Raw genomic sequence first — 17926 nt, 5'->3', positions numbered from 1 at the left:
TTCTCCTTTCTTGAATATCGGCGCAATAATCCCTTTCCTCCAACTATTCGGGAAGCCTTCTCCATTCCACACTCTTCTTATCAGTTCAAAAAGTTTCCTTTTTCCATCCCCTTCTAAATATACCCATGCTTCATTCGGTATTTCATCTTCTCCTGGTGCTTTCTTTATTCTCAGTTTCTTAATTTGGTCATTAATTTCTTCGTCGCTAAGGTCGGATTCATCTTCCTGTAGGTTATTCCTTTTCTCTTGCGTTGTAGAATGAGCTTCTGTTCCTTCTAAGTGGTCCATGAAGTGATTTTCCCAGTCCTTCATCTTTATTTCACTACTAATGCTATTCTTTTTCTTCCTTTCTTTATTTATATACTTCCAAATATCTTTCTCCGTTTTTGCATTTTTTATCTCTTCTAATTCGTCATCCTTTCTTTTCTTTACCTTATCTTCGCACATTTTCCTGAACTCTGATCTTTTATGAGCGTAAGCTTCCCACGAACCTTTATTATCTTTCCATTTCTTGTATAACTTCTTTACCTTCCTCTTTTTTCGTGAACATTCCTTATCCCACCAAGTTTTATGCCCTAATTCAAATCTGATTGACTTAACCTTTTTCTTTTTCATGGCGCTGTTCACTTTGTTTGCAAAAGTATTCCATTCTTCCATTAGATCATTTTTTGAATAAACGCCAGCACTCATTTTTACATTATAATCGATCTTAATTTCATTGTCCCATACCACAATCTCTTTTTCTGGTATCTGTTGACAACATTGGTTCGCTCTGACAAGTTCCGTTTTTAATATACACCCCATTGGCTGATGATCTGATTCTATTCTGTCAATTATTTTAAAATCTTCTATCTTATCCAAACCTTCATAGTTAGTTATAGTGTAATCAATTACTGATGACCCCTTTCCCCTCTTCTTACCCGAGTTACCCACATATGTAAATTCTCCTTGATTGTCACCTTCTAAGTTCCCATTTAATATACACCATCCTTTGCGTTCGACTAACTTCATTAGCTGATCTCCTTCCGTATTAGCTACTTTGTCCTTAGATGCTCTTTTTACTTCTTCCTCTTCTGCTCCTCTGTAAATTGCTCACTTTGTTCCCGTCCTTGCATTAAAGTCTCCTCCGATTAGCAAATTTGCATTCCCTTTATCCTCTATTTCATCATCCAGTCTAGCTGTCAACTCTTTAATCTTGTCTTTGCAGTATATTGTCCATATATTCCAGGTTTCATTTCCTAGAGTAATTTTGCTGTCCAGAGCCCCTTTAAAATCCTCTGCTCCTTCTATTTCTATTATTTCTCTCCTGGTTCCTGTAATGATACCTCCACTTGCTCTTCCTTTCTTGTTTTCTCTCTTGGCAAATTGACACACCCAATTAAATCCCTTAGGTAACAGTTGCCTGAATCTCGCCCAATCCTTCTCCTCAATCCGAGTCTCTGTTAATCCAACATAATCAAAACTTTTTATAAAATTCCAGAAGTCCCTGTCTTTGTTCCTAACACCAGCTACATTCCAAAAAAGAAATTTGCACCCCCCTGCTCTCGCACCCTTTCTTTTTTCTTGGTTCAAGGTCGTTGGGATTACTGAAAATTTGTATCTTTCCTTCTCTGACTCATCTCCAGGTCCCTCCAACTTATCCAAACTTGATTAACCCTCAATTTTTGGTATCCTAACTTTACCTCCTTACCCTGTTCTCTTTCAGTCCTGGCTATTTCTACTATTTTCCTTTGTATTCTCCTTTCTTCTTTGATGAGATCATGATCAATAAAAATCTTCTTACCACTTAATACTTTTTTCCTTTCCATGATCGATAGCTTTTCTTCCCTGCTACCTATTTTCGCTATTACTGTTTTCTTTTTACTAAATCCTACTGCTGTTGCCCATATAATTTCTACATCTAGGTCTAGTTCATTTTTAAAGAACGCCTTTACCTCTGCTTTTTTGTCAGTTCCTTCTGCATGCAGTCCTCTTATCACTACATTGTTTTTCCTTTCCCTTTTCTCCTGCGCTTCAAATGCTCTTTTTATCTCCAAAAAGTCTCTATTGTATGTGTACTCCTCCTTTCCCCTATTGACCACCGAGTTCCCCGTTTGAATTGAGTCATTTTCTTTCCTTATTTTATTTTCAATCTCCACTACTTTTGCCTTAATTGTTTCCTCTATAACCTGGCTGTTCCCTTTGATCCCAACGATGGAGTTAATTTCATTTAATTTACTTCTTAAAACTGTTCTTTCTTTTTCCCATTCTTCTGTTTTCCTTTTCAATTCTTCGTTTAAATGTCTTATTTCTTTTTCTCGATTCTCCTTTTCCTTCTCTAATTGTAATTTCATTTGACGGTTCCCAAATTTAATGTCCTGCATGTGATGCCAGAAATACTTTAAAGCTGTTTCCCAATTCCCACCTAACACTGAATTTGGGAAATCAAATTTGTTTTTCTCCTTTTCTAAATTTTTCTCTTCCTGTTTTGCCTGCTCTGTATTTGGTGCATTTATTGTATTCTGTATCGTTGATTCTGTCCCTGTTTTTTCCGAAGCTTGGAATATCTCATCTATCTTTTTGTTATTTTGAGCTTCTCTTACTAGTTTTTCTTCTTTTGGTGGTCTCCCTCTACCCCGTTGTTTCGTCTTGTCTGTCTTATCTAGGTTATTTTCAGTTGTTTCAGTTTTTTCAGTCTTGTCTCTATCGATATCGGTATTTTTATTAAACTTCGCGCCATTTGCTGCTGTTACACCTAACTTCGTGACCAGTTCCTTGTTTCCCTCGTTTTCTGCCATTTTAATACTTTTTCGATCTAACCTATAAATTTTAACTCCTTACGTATATCGCCAATAATAAAATACAAATACCTTTTTAAACGTCACTTTTTAATCTCACTTATCAGTCTACTTTTATTGCACTTAATAATCACTACTCACACCATATAATATCATACAATAACCGCAATTCTTTATAAATACTTCCGTCGATATGGACACACATTCGCACACTTCCACTCCACCTAACCAAGTCCTGGTATTTGAATATTAATGGCTAGTAAAATTAAAAATTGATCAGAGTAAAGTTGGGGAATTTTGAAAATGAAGTTTTTCTTGTTAGTCTTGTTATTCTTGTTAGCCATTTATATGCCTTATATATTTTTGTATTCATTTATTTTTCCGTTGCTTTCTACTGGCGATTCTATACTTTGACTTAAGAATTTTATCATTTGGTTCCAAATTCAACAATTAGAAAGTCATCTATTTTATTTTAAATATATACTATTACATTATTCCTGGAGAATTAATATTTTTCGTAGAAAATTCCATGACTTGGCTGAAGATTAAATCACTGTATTACTTTTTTAAGCTTTATTATTTTCATGAAGAAATCATGTTTTGGTTGAAAATTCACTTTTTTATTGATGAAGGTTAATTTTTTTAATGGAAAATTTAACTGTTTGAGTATAAATTTGATCATATTTGTTGGATATTTATCTTGATTGAAAGTTTAAATAAGTTGCCGAAAATTTATTTTATTATTGGCTGAATTATAAACTACTTTTTTGAAAATTCGTTTTCTTCTAGTTGTAATCGTTTGAGCTGAAAATTCATATTTTCTGGATGAAAATTCAACTATTTAAAAAAAAAATTCGTTTCTTTGGATGACAAATTCACCTGCTTAGATAAATATTTTCCTCTTCCACTTTTATTTTTGGCTGAAACTTGATATTTTTTGTTAATTGAAAAGTCAACTACTTGGGTAAAAGTCGTACCTTTTCCATTTTTTAAAAACATTTTTTAGTTAAATATTCGTCTTTTTTGGTCTAAAACTAATCTTTTTGGTTGAAATTTCCTCTTTTTAATTAAAACTGCAACTATATGGTTGAAATGAATTTTTTCGTAGAAAATTCATATTTTCGGGTTGAAAATGTATTACAAACAAATCGTTCTTTGGCTTGAAAATTCAACAATTTTGATGAATTTTTTTTCTTTTACGACTGAACAATTTAAATTGTTTAAAATTCGTCTTTTTGGCCAGAAAATTTAACTTCTGGGTTGAAACTTGAACTACTTTGTTAAAAATGATTATTTTCTTATTTTTGAAGTTTCATAATTTTAATTGAAAATTAATCTCTTTGGTTGGAAATTCAACTATGTTGCTGACATTTTTTTTTTACTAAAAATTTATCTTCTTTAGTTGCAAATTTGCTAATTATTTATAATTCGTTTTTTTATTGAAATATAAACTGTTACATTTGTCGTTAAGAATTCGTCTTTTTGCTGATAATTCAACTTTACGTGTCGATCTTGCACCATTTTTAGTAGAATTGATATATTTTTTTATTCCACATTCGACTATTTGGTTAAAGATTAATTTTTGTAGGTAGAAGATTCCAGTATTTGGTTAAAAATTCAATTATTTTGTTGCATCTTCAAGTATTTGGTGAAAATTCATCCATTTTTTATTGAAAATTAAGGTGTTTTGTTGAAAATTCGTCTATTCGCACAACAAGTTCTGTATTTTGGATTCAAAATTCAGCTTTCTTGTTAAGAATTAAACTGACATATAAAAATTCAATTAATTCAATTATTTCGTTGAAAATTCAACTGTTTTTGGGTTGTAGTTGTATTTCATCTTTGTAGGTTCAATATTTAACAATTTTGTTAAAAATGCAACTATTTTATTGAAAATTTTATTATTTTCTTTAAAATTAAATTTAACTTAAAATTTGATCATTCAGTTTCTACCAATTCTAATAAAAAGATCATTCCATACGGAATTGAACGCACTTTGATTATATCAACAGCAACAAATTATTGGATAAAAAAAGTATAAGAAATTTCGCATATTAGTTTTTCTTTATTCCATTAGACCTGCAGTTTGTGTGTTTCATGAAAAATATTTTTCCACTATCAAAAAAGCATACCAAGAAATTTTTTTTTATCCTGGAAAACCTGAAAACGGCCTTTATTTTTTATTTATTTCGAAGATATAGAAATCTACAAGAAAGAAAATCTTCGCAGTCACTTTGTGGCTTTCATCCTAATTTCCAAAGGGTTTTTGCAGCCCCGGGTAGAAACCCTTATGGTTTCGGTCGTCGTACTTTCTTCCAAGAAAGTATAAGGAGGGAAAAGGATGGTAGGGGAAGTAGGGGAAATGAGGGGTGAAAAAGCAGGATACGTGATGGGAAATTATAGGAAATTATAGGAATTATAGGAAGAGGACGTAAGAGGAAATGGAGGGAGGGGTTAGGGGAATTTATGAGAAATTATGGAAAGTAAATGAGTGGAGAAGCAGGGAAAGTCATAGTAAATATGTGTGAATGTGCCGGGGTGTGATTAGTAGTAGATATTAGAGGAGAGGACGTGAGGGGAAATTATGATAGATGAGTAGAGGGAATTAAGGGAGGAGTGGTAAAAATTAAGGGAGGGAAGGGACAGACAATTGGGGGAGGGGGTTATAGGAAATTAGGGGAAGTGAAAGAGGAAATGAGTGAGTTAATCAGTGAGTTAAAATTTGAGAGGGTGTGTGAATGTTAGTGAAGGGTCAGTAGGTGAAATTAATATAAATGAGGGTGATTAGGAGTGGGGAAGGGAAGTAGGGGAAGTGTTAAGTATGGGAGGAAAAGTAGGGGAAATAGGGAAGGGAAAGTATGGGAGGGAGCGATGTAATCGACTTCATAAGCTACGCAATTCTTTTGTAGGTGCGCGACGGCTCTTTTTTATTAATGTTGATTAATTTTGATTATTTTTCTTTGAAATATTAGGACGCAACAGAAACAGCAGAGGAACAGGAGGAAAAAACTGTTAGGAAGTCGGCAGACCGTTTCAGATGCAACAGATTATACTGCAACTGACAATGAGACTGATATAGATGCCTATTCAGTAGCAGGAACAGATATTGGGGACGATGAATTCTTCGATTGTTCGGACAGTGAAGGAGGCGCTGGTGATATGGATAACAGGTTCGTTGATTTAAACCCCGTTGATGTTTGATCTAAGAGGTTTTATAATTCTTTGAGCTTTAGTTTGATTTTATTTTAGTTATGGCATAATTACAAATTAGTTTTTTGCTTAAGAGTTTTAGTTTTGTTTATTGTAGAGTGTTTTTATTAGAATATCGAATTTCTCAGTGATAGATTTAAATTCAGAGTTTTTATATTGTTTTAAATACTTTTTACTAGGGTGACAGCAGATGAATTAAAATATGACAGATTAATGAAAGGTGAAGCGATTTTTTATTTTTAAAATACCTAGAAAGCGTGTATTTGATGTTCAAGGCTGCCACACTGTAACTTTTAGGATTTTTTTCAAGTCACTTTTTACAGAGTGTCTACCTTACCTGGAAAAGCTGGAAAATCTGCAATTTTCAAGAAATATTTACATACCTGAAAAATAATGGAAACGTCAGGGATTTTTTGGTTAACGTAATTCATTTTTAAAAATTTCAATATAAAATTGAATAGCAATGATTATTTGAATGTAGTTTATAATATTGTATAATTCAAGTATCTGGTTCAAAAATCTGTTGTAGTTGAAAATTAAATTCATGTTCAAACTTCGTCTTTTTTGGTCGAATGTATCTTTTTTTTATTAAAAATTAATATCCGTTTTAGTTAATATCAACTGCTACATTTTATGTTCATTTAGAAGAAAAATTTAATTAATTGATTGAAAGTTAAACTCTTTTCTTAAAGACTATTTTTTTTGGTTGAAGATTCATAATTTAAATTGAAAATGTATCTCTTCGTTTGAAAAATTTTTCTCTTTTACTCAAAATTATTCTTTTTTTCTGAACATTTAATTTTTTTAAATTGAAAATTCGTCTTTTTTGTAGAAATTAATCTTACTGTATGAAAATAAATGTTTTTGATTGAAAATTTAATTAGATCAGTTAAAGAATTATATTTTCAGTTGAAAATTCATCATTTTGTTTGAAAATGTAATTATTCTTTTGAATTTCGTTTTAAAATATATATTTTTAACTGAAAATGTAACTGCTCAATTTTGGTTAAAAATGTATCTTTTGTAGTTGATAATTCAGGTCTTTGGTAGAACGTTTCAAAAATGTAACTATACAATTTTTGATAGAAAAAATGAACTTTTTTTTAGTTGAAAATCCGTCTTTATGGCAAAAAATTAATTTTCTTGTTTAAACATTGATCTTTTTGGAAAAAGTTCAACTATTCCAGGTCAAGATTCATAATTTTAGTTGAAAAATCATTCTTTTTTTCTTTAAAAGTCAACTATTCCATTTTTGGTTGAAAATTGGTCTTTTTTAGTTGAAAGTTCAACTATTTCGTTAAAAATTCATGTATTTTGTTGAAATAGAAAATTAGTTTTTCTTTGGCTGAATAATAATAATTTTTATGGCAATTTAACTAATCCAGTTGAAACTTTAACTGTTTTGTGATAGATTTGATTTTTTTTTAGTTGAATATTAATTTTTTTAACTACAACTGGACTTGTTCCAGTTGAATATTCTAGCATTTTAGTTGAAAAATCATCTCTGTGATTGAACAATAATTTTTTTAACTAAAAATTTAAGAAGAGTCAATTTTTTGCTGAGAGTTGATCCTTTTTAGTTTAAAATTCCAGTCTTTTGTTGAAAATTTCTCTTTTTTTTAGTGGGAAATTTAACTATTCCGTTAAAAGTTTAACTTTTTTAATACAAATTTCTCTCTTTTGCTTAGAAGTTCATTATATTGGTTTTAAATGGAACGGTTTAGTAGAAAATTATTTTTTGTTGGAAGTTCAACTATTTAGTTGAAAACTCATCTTTCTTAGTTAAAAATAACTTCTTTGTTGAAAATTTATATTTTCGGGTTTAAGTGTTTTGCCCACATTAATATTATTTAAACGAATTTATTCTTCTATTATTCTCCTATTTTCTTGAAAAATCATCCTACTTTCCCTGTTTTCGAAGCATTTTGGCCTGTGAAGTCTGAAATCACTTTTACAATAATTTACTTTATATATTTTAACTTACTATTAGAGTTATAAAATGTTGAATTCTTTTTTAAATTTATATAATAAAGCAGTTCTTAATCAATTATAATTATAATAAATGGTGAAAAATCAACCGGGAAATTGTGGCTAACCCTGGTTAAGTATACATTCTTTTAACTAGGCCGCAAACGACTTTAGCGAAATGAAAAGAAGTCACCCTAACTTAGCTTATAATAAAATTAATATATACAGATGTCAACAAATTTAAAATAAAATGTAGATTTTTTAAAAGTTTTAGCAGAATAAAAGATAATAGAAGATAATAATAATTATTAAATTTTCAACAAAATAGTGGAATTTTTGACCAAATTAAAAAATATTTTGAAACTCCTGAATATATTTTAAACTGTTTTAAAATTTGTATACAATTTTGTAAAATAAAAAGAAATTTCTTAAATACTTTTTCAACATATCAGAAATCTTCAAAACTTGTTTTGAATTTCCTCGAGAAACCTAGGACAATTATATTTATATCACCTTAAAGCCAATAAACAAACAAGCCTTAAAAATAAATAATTATTCGAAATCATTATTTTGTAGTAAAAAAGATTTTTGCTTTCAAATTATAATTTGCCTACCATTTTTTCTTTCTTGATTGAAAAATATTTTGTTGGTTGAAAATGAATCTCTTTTGTTTGAAAATACATCTGTTTTGGTAAAAATTTAATCTATTTTTAATTAAAAATTCAACTTTTTTGCTTAAAATCTTTCTTGTTTGACGATTAAACTAGTTTTTTAATCGATTTGAAATTAAAATATTTTTTATTTTTTACACCAGCTATTATATTTTTTGTTGAGAATTTATCTTTTTTGATGATAATTTATCGTTTTTGGTTGAAAATTCAACGACTTGGTTAAAAGTGAAATTACTTTCTTAATCAGTTATTTTTCGCCTTAAATCGAAAAAATACACGCGAACATAGCGCGCGACTGATGATACTAATCTTGTTAATACAAGCCGATAAATATAGATGTAATTAAATGCAAATTTTTCAGTAGATAAGAGTTGAAAATTAGTCACTATTTAACTTAAATTGGTCACTTTTTCACATTTTGCAAGTGCACTAGGCTATGAATTTAAAAAGTGAAATTTTGCTGTCGCCCTGATTTTGCGCTTTTATTGTATCACTGTTGCTTTGAATATTGTATCGATTAAATGTTCTGGCACTTGAATGTAATTATACAACCTTTGGGATCAGAATCGATAAATCTTAGGACGAAAGTATATGTTTAGTGATGCAGGACAGCAGCAGTGAACGGCGTGAAATCGTCGCTTGCGAGTCTCGACGAGGACAGGAAAGATAAGGCTTTGCAGACTGAAATTTACTACAAATTAAAATCATTAGCCAGTTCACATCCCAACGACATTGAGATTATTTGGAGGCTTGCAAGGGCTTGCCACGATTGTTCTACTAATGTTAGTGACCCTGAGATGCAAAAGGAGTTCATCTTCGAAGGTATTTTCAAACTTTAAATTTAGATTTGAAAATAATTATCCACGAGGAGGAGGAGGAGGAGGAGGAGGAGGAGGAGGAGGAGGAGGAGGAGGAGGAGGAGGTGTCTCATAATTCTAAACCTTAAAAGCCTGAAAATCTCCTTGAATTTTTCCCAACAAGCTTGAAATTTTCCCGAGAACCTTGAATTTGAATCATTTTTTTTGCTTTTAAAAAAGTTATTTTATTCAAATGCGAAGAGTGATTTAAATCTTTTAGTTTATTATGAAAGAAACCTCTAGTGCAGAAAAAATCTTGCTATTGAAAAGTTTTTTGTCAAGAAATAATTTTTCTTTTGTTCATTACAGAATAAATAAAGAGATTTCAAAGCATTTTTTGTAGATTTCCAATTATTTTATAAATTTCTATAAACAGACTTTAATATTGTGAATAATTCTAGGAGTTTTTATTTCTTCTTTTTGTTATATTCAGCTTACAAATTAGAAAAATTATTAGTTGAAATTTTCAATGCTAATTCAGTTTCAGAATTAGAATGTGCCATGTTCATAAAACGGATTTTTCAAGGGAAACTACTCAGTTTATGAGTGTAAATGATATTTCAAAAGGTTACAAAATATTTCTAAAAATTTGAAAGATTTTTAATTATTTTAAAGGATTTTGAACATATCACAATGATTTCATGAAATTCAAAGATTAAAAAAAGGCGTGTACAGCATATCTGAACGATTTGAGGAAATGACCGGGAATTTTATGAGTCTGGGAAAACCCGGGAAATGAGCATGAATTTATTTTTTGACCGGGAATTTTACAAATTTTTAGAGAAAAAAAAAACATTCGCCTAACTGATTTCAACGGTTTTTTAAATAATGAGTTAAATTGTGATCTTTTTCAATTATGATATTCGGTTTAGAATGCGTAACTCGGAAATCTTTGACTTTAAAATTTTGTTATTTCAGATTTTTAAACGTGCATTAGATTTAAAATAATTTTACAATGCAGTTTTAAAAACATACAAAACTAAAAATTAGAAGCGTTTAAAAGCGAAGATTTTTTATAACAAACTGTTTCAATTGGAAACTCTTAAACAAATGTGCACACCCTATTGAAACTTTATAAGCTATTTTAAATTTTTGAATAAGTTCAAAATAATATATTTGTAATTCAAGGCTTTTATTAAATTTCAGTCTAAAATATTCCATTCTTAAACCATGCAATTTGAAATTTTTCAATTGAGGAAAAGAACAATTAATTAATATTTAGAAATATCTGACTCTTCATTTAAAATCAGTAATTATAATCTAAATATTCACAACTAAACAAAAAAACTGAACTTTGAAAGTTACAATTTTATTATTCTGTTTAACAAAATTTAATTTGTATGTCAAATTGTTAAATGTTTATGTTATAAATAACACTTGAACTCCTATTATTCTTAGAAAAAATTCGAGTAAGTTAAAGAGATATTTAGAAGATTTAAAAAAATTCAAAATTATTCATGCCACGGCCTAATTTAAAACAAAATGTTGATTTTGGCAGATTTTGAACCAAAAATTTATAATCTTTTTAAGAATTTTAACAGACTTCAAAAGGATAATATATTTTAATATTGTTAGGAAAATTGAAAATGATTTTTGTTTTGAAAAATTACTTAAATTCGAATAATTTTAAAAGATATTTAGAAGTTGTGAAAGACTTTTAATAATAATTTTGACTTGGAACCCGGGAATTTTCGAATTTTAAAAAGCTCCGAGCAAGTACTGGAAATTTTCGAAAAGGAAAAAAATTTTGAATTGGATCAGGAGCAGGGAATGTTAAAATTTAAATAAATTCCGAGCTGCAACAGGGAATCTTTCAATAGAATGAATTCTGTTTTTGAGTTTTGACGGGGCATTTTCGAATAAAATTAAAATTGTGTATTCGAACAGGGAGTTAGATTTTTTAAATCTCATTGAAAATGTCCCAAAGATTTAAAACGATTTCAAAAAGTTTCAAAACATTTTAGAATATTTCAAAAGATTTTATAAAGATATCAAATAGGTTAATGATTTTTACGAATACTAAATATTTCCAAAGATCTCAAAACATTCAAATTTTTTGATCCAAATGTTTCGTAAAGGTTGAAAATATTTCAAAGAATTCATCAGGAGACGATTTTACAAAGATTTCTAAAATTTCAATTACTTCAAATGAATACAAAGGATTTTACAAATATTAAAAAGATTTCATAACAATCTCATTAAGATTTGAGAACAATACAAGAATTTTAAAGATTTCAAAACATTTCAAAGATTTTAAACGTTTTCAAGATATTTATAAGATTTCAGAAAGATTTCACAAACATTTGAAAGAGTTCATAAGGATTTTAAACGATTTGGAAAAGTTTCAACAAATTTGAGGTGTTTAAAGATTTCGATTATTTCAAACGAACAGAAAAGATTTCACAAATAAAGGTTAAGAAAAATTTCACAAAGATTTCAAAGATTTAAAGGATTTTTAAACTTTCAAAGATTTTACAAAAATGTTTTAAAATTCCAAAAAGTTTCTCAAAGATTTCACATAAATTTCAAGATTTCGCAACAATTTTAATTACTTAAAAGATTTCAATGAATTCACAAAGATTACAAAATATTCCCAAAGATTTCACAAAAACGACTTATATTCGCAAAAAATTAAGAATTTATTTATGGTTCTGCTTTCTTTAAAAATTGTTGGCAAATACAAAAATGAAGCGGCTAATTTTTTTACATGTATAAAAAACGGATATTTCATTATTTGATGTAAAAAAAGGAGAACGGGAAAAACTTGAATTCTTGACCTGGAAAAGGTCGTGAATTTTGTCCCTAAGAATCACTGGACACCCTAAATAATTAAATTTAAATTCAGGTATCACAGCCTGCGAGGCAGTTCTTGGAGTTCCCCACGCGGATCTCTATAAATGGTACGCGGTTCTAGTCGGATTGAGAGGAAAGTTTATGAAGACGAAAGAAAAAATCATGGATGGGTATCTTTTTGCAGAATATGTAGAGAAAGCTTTGGAACTTCGACCTGAAGATAGCACTATACAACATCTTCTTGGTAGATTCAAATACGAAATATCGACATTAACCTGGATTGAAAGAAAGGTAAGCAGACTTCATTTTCTGTCCCCTATTCCCTTCTTTTCTCCCTTTTTAAGAAATTCCTATTTTTCCCGTGATTTCAAGAAACCTCCCCTTTTTTCGATCTTTCCTAAAAAGAAAATTCAACTATTTTGGGTTGAAAGTTAATTTTTTTAAATTAAAAAGTCTACTATTATATTTTTGGGTCAGAATTCATCCCTTTTTATTAAGCATTCTATTACTTAAATGAAAGTTGAACAATTTTCTATAGAATTAATTTTATTCTCGAATATTGAACTAATTTATTGAACATTTCTGTTTAAAAAAAATTAATTTTCTCAACTGAAAATTGAACTATTTCATTTTTTATTGAAAATTAATCGTTTTTAGTTAAAACTACAAATATATATTTAATATTCATCATTTTGGTTAAAGATATCTCTTGGGAGGTTGAAAATTCAACTATTTTGTTAAAAAGTAATATTTTCTGATTAAAAAAACAAGTAACTGCTTTGTTGGACATTCGTATTTTGTGGTAAAATATTCATCTTCTTGATGAAAAATTCATATTTTTTAGGTGTAAATTTATTACAATTGTTAAAAATTTAACTATTTTGTTGGAAAATAATCTTTTGCGGTAAAATATTAATCTTCTTGGTGAAAAATTGATTTTTTTGGGAGAACAATAAAAATCTACGTTTTAAAATTTCAATATCTTATTGAAAATTCGTTTTTTATAAATAAATTTTGTTAATTGTACATATAAAATCCATTCTTGGTAGAAAATTGATCTTTTTTGGTTGAAAATTTATCTGTTTTGTTGAAAAATCGTATTTTTTTAAGGAAATTAACCATCTTGCTAGAAAACTATTTTTTTGGGTTAAAGAATCTTTTGAAAATTCATTTCTTTGGTTACAAATTTAACTATTTTGTTGTTAATTCATGTATTATGTGAAAAATCCATCTTTTTTTTGTAGAAACTTAATCTTATTGGTTGAAAATGTATCTTTTCTCCTTTTTAAACAATTCTTCTTTTTTCTCTGTTTTCAAGAAACCTTCCCTTTTTCATTTTTTCGTAATAAGAAAACTGAATTATTTTTTATTGAAAGCTAATTCTTTTTAATTGAAAAGTCTATTATATTTTTAGATCAGAATTCATCCCTTTTGTTAAAAATGTTATTAGTTGATTGAAAGTTGAAATTTTTTTATACAATTCATTTTATTATTCAATATTTAACTATTTTGTTAAAATTGTTCTTTTTCCTTAGTTGAAAATTAATGCTTTAAACTGTAAATTGGACTTCCGTTGTTAGTGGAATTTTTATATATTTAAAAGTTAAACTATGGGGAAAAATTGATAATTTTTAGTTGAAAACTCGACTTTTTTTTAATATATCTTTGGAAATTCTATTATTTTGTTAGAAAGTAATATTTTTTGGTAAAGAAATGTAACTCTTTTGTTGGAAATTCATCTTTTTTGGATAGAAACCTCGTTCTTTTGATTTCAAAATTCAGCTACTTGGTTGAAAATCTAATTGCTTTTGCTTGAAGTTTAATCTGTTTTGTTTAAAAATTCGTCCGTTTGGTTGACAATTCATATTTGTACAGCTCAAAATTCAACTATTTGGTTGAAAATACATCTTTATAGTTTGCAAAATCAATTATTTGGTTATAAATTAAACTATTTTGTTGAAAATGAACTTTGTCGTGAAAAATTCTTAATTTCGGATTGAAAATTCATATTCTTTTAAAGTTCAAAATTCAGCTATTTTCATGAAAGTTCAACTTTTTGTTTGAAAATGTATTATTCTAAGTTGTAAATTCAATTAGTTGGCTATAAATTTAACTTTTTTGTTGAAAATGAACTTTTTTTGAAAAAAATTATTAATTTTGGGTTGACAATTCAAGTGTTTTGAACAAAACTGTTTTTTTTTAATTTTAAAATTAAACAGTTTGGTTGAACTTTTTTGTAGATTGTAAACTCCATTAATTATCAATTAATTTATTATTAATTATAATTTAAAAAAATATAAAATCAGAATATTTGGTTAGAGTCATCTTTCTTTTCGAAAATTCAAATTTTTTTTCATTTCTTTTTTTTTTAAATCATCCTTTTAGGTTGAAAATTCATCTCTCTTAGTTGAAAATTAATCTTTCTTTATTGAAAATTCAAGATTTGGTTCAAATTTATTTTTCTTCCTGATTAAAAAATCGTTCTTGGTTGAAAATTCGTCCTCTTTTGCTTAAATTTTAACTATTTGGTTGAAAATTCAACTATTTAGTTATAATTGTTTTATTGCAATTTCCTCTTTTTGGATTGAAAATTTATCGCTTTCTTTTTGTAGAAAAGTTCTTGGTTGCAAATTTACCTTCAACATTTTTTTTTGAAAATTCAACTCTTTGTTAGAAAATTAATTTTTCTGTTAAAAATTCGTAATTTGGAATTAAAAATTGAAATGTTTTGTAAAAAGTTCGTGCTTTTGGCTTGCAAATTCAACAATTTGCTTTAATTTTTTTTACATTTGCATAAGCGTTTTTGGTTGAAGAATCAACTATTTGGTTTGAAATACGTTTTTTTTCTATTAATTCAACTATTATATGGTGCGTTAAGATCAGTTTGGTTAAATATCAATTTTTTAAACAGAAAATTAAACGATTCAATTTTTGGTTAAAATTTTACCTTTTTTAGTAAAAATGCAACGTTTGGGTTAAAAATTTATCTTTATTTAGATAACAATTCAACTGTTTAGTTGAATTTTATACTCTTGTTGAAAAATGTTTTCATTAAAGATTCATCATTTTAGTTGATAATTCATCTCTTTGGTTCAAGGTTTCACTATTTTTTTAAATATTCGTTTGGGTTTTTATTGTTTGCGGGTTATATTTTATAACTAAAAATGTAACTGTTCCAGTTTTTGTTGAAAATGTATATTTTGAACTGAAAATGCATCTGCGCAAGTTGAAAATTCAACTATTTGGTTAAAAATTCATCGATTGGTTTTTTTTATAATTTATTTGGAATTTTTTGAAAAATTTATTTCCCTATTTACGTGAAAAATCGCTCTATTCCCTCTGTTTCGAGAACATTTTGTGCTTTGAAGTCTGAAAATGAATTTGGACACCTGTTTCTGAAATATTTTGAATTCTTACGATTTTTAAATAGTCTTTTGAATTTTCTTATATTCTTCTGAATTTTGTTGAATTCGCTTTAAGTTCCTTGTATTCTTTTTAATTTCATTGCAATTTTTTAAAATCTTATTGAATTCTTTTGAAGTCTTGAATTTTTGGGAAAATTCTCTAAATATCTTTCGAATTTTTTAAAATTCTTTTGAATTCCATTGCATTCTTTTTAATGGTTTGGATTATTTTTATTTCTTTTAAACACCTGTCTCTGAATTATCTTGAATTCTTGCGATTTTTAAAAAGTCTTTTGAATTTTCGTATATTCTTCGAAATTGTCTTGAATTCGTTTTAAGTTCCTTATAATCTTTTTAATTCCATTGCATTTTTTTATCTTATTTATTTTCGTATCTTGAATTATTGGGAAAATTCTATAAATATCTTTCGAATTTTCTTTAATTTTTTTAAATTCTGTTGCATTCTTTCTTGAGGGTTTGGATTATTTTTAATTCCTTTGAATTCTTTTTTAAACCCCTCTTTCTGAATTGTCTTTAATTCTTACGATTTTTAAAAAGTCTTTTTTGAATTTTCTTATATTCTTCTCAATTTTCTCGCATTCATTTAATTTCGTTCTATTCTTTTTAATTCCATTGAACTTTTTTTAAATCTTATTGAATTCTTTTCGTGTCTTGAATTATTGGGAAAATTCTCTTAGATATATTTCGAATTCTCTTTAATTCTTTTGAATCCCGTTGTATTCTCTCTTAAGGTTTTGAATTATTTTTAATTCCTTTGAATTCTTTTGAATTCAATTTTAAGTATTTTGCATTTGCTTGAAGTTCTTCGATTTCATATTGCAATCATCATATTTTATATTTGATATTTTCCATAAATAAGACATATTTTTCTCTGAAATGCTTATAAATAATCTGGCTTAAATAAATAAATGTGAATGTAGTATTTTTCTGATAAAAACTTGTCTCATTTTGTTTAAATGATTAAAAACTGAAAATAAACCATTTTACGGATATTATTCTAATTGCGAAATTTCTAATTTCAGTTTTAACTATTCAAATTTATATATAGGTCGCGGCAACGTTATTTGCCCAGCCTCCAAGTGCTTCCTATGAAGATGCGATTGTGTATTTCAAGCGAGCAGAAAGTCTGGCGAAAGAACCTTTCCTCCAGAATAAACTTTACCTTGGAAAATCCCACATAGCACTAGGTCAATACAAAGAGGGCGTCGAATATTTAAATCAAATATACGAACTGCCAACGAGCGACGATGAACCCCAAATTTTAAAGGAAGTGAAAGAACTTTTGGACAAATATTCAGGATATCTTTCATAGTCGATAAGAGTGCTAGGATGTGCATATGATCATTCCATATTTTATAAATGTCATATTAAACGAGGAGCGTGATATCATAAGACATAAACTATCACAAAATATAAAGCCTAGCAGGATATTAGATAGCATGATATATGAACTAAGCCCTCGGATCTCGGGTAGCTCGACTAAAATCGAGTTTTTTAAAAATATTTACGATAAGCTGCAGGATGTTTTTGATTGTGCTACAAATTCCTGTAAATTGATAGGGTTTTTGGTATATTTTTTATGAAAGTAACTTCCGATTATTTGTTTTCTTAATTATATTTTATTTTTCCTTTTATACGTATGACTTTATTTAAATAATGAATTCATGAGAATAGCAATTTTTAGGGTGTCTGTTGAACAGCACAAGGTACAGGGATTTTCGATTTTTTAAACTTAATTGTTTTTTTATTCAAGTCTAGAATTTTTTTATCTGTAGTTTTTATCACACCCTAGCAAACTTTATTTATTCTTCGTCCTATTTTACTTTATAACTCCAAACTCGCGTTTGGGCCTTCCTAAATTTCTGTTTTCAAATTCGTCTAATATTTGTGCAAGATTTTATTAATGACTTTAAGTGTGGGTAAATAATTAGGCAGGTGGAAAATATGCAGAAATAAGCTCATACCGTAAGTAGCGATAGTGTAAATCTGTAAACCAACATATTAAATATTTTATTCCTCCAAATATGCAAATTGTGATGAGTACTTTCTTGTTATTGATTTTATTAAAATATTTAATGTAAAAAAACATCATAGAATCTATAAAATTCTGTTTGTAAATACAATGGTGAATGTCGAAGATGGAAAATATACGATTCACCGAACAAATTACTTTGTTATTATTCTTTTACCTGTCTCTTCTATTTATGTAAACTTTTGAAGCTCTC

At 28.0% G+C, this 17926-nt stretch overlaps 1 protein-coding gene across 3 annotated transcripts in view; it reads left to right on the top strand.

Annotated features, from left to right (window-relative positions):
- The window catches only part of LOC117177955 (regulator of microtubule dynamics protein 1-like), a 27642-nt gene extending 9775 nt beyond the window's left edge, over positions 1-17867 (top strand). For all 3 annotated transcript variants that reach the window (XM_033369089.1, XM_033369091.1, XM_033369092.1), the window contains exons 3-6: positions 5750-5947; positions 9234-9448; positions 12329-12567; positions 16750-17867. In XM_033369089.1, the coding sequence (XP_033224980.1) occupies positions 5750-5947; positions 9234-9448; positions 12329-12567; positions 16750-17013 (916 nt within the window). In that variant the 3' untranslated portion in view covers positions 17014-17867. The remainder of the gene's footprint in view (positions 1-5749; positions 5948-9233; positions 9449-12328; positions 12568-16749) is intronic.
- The last annotated feature ends 59 nt before the right edge of the window (positions 17868-17926 follow it).

The sequence above is a fragment of the Belonocnema kinseyi genome, chromosome 8 (genome assembly GCF_010883055.1).
Source record: "Belonocnema kinseyi isolate 2016_QV_RU_SX_M_011 chromosome 8, B_treatae_v1, whole genome shotgun sequence".
NCBI lineage: Eukaryota > Metazoa > Arthropoda > Insecta > Hymenoptera > Cynipidae > Belonocnema > Belonocnema kinseyi.
This window is presented reverse-complemented; position numbering and strand designations above follow the sequence as displayed.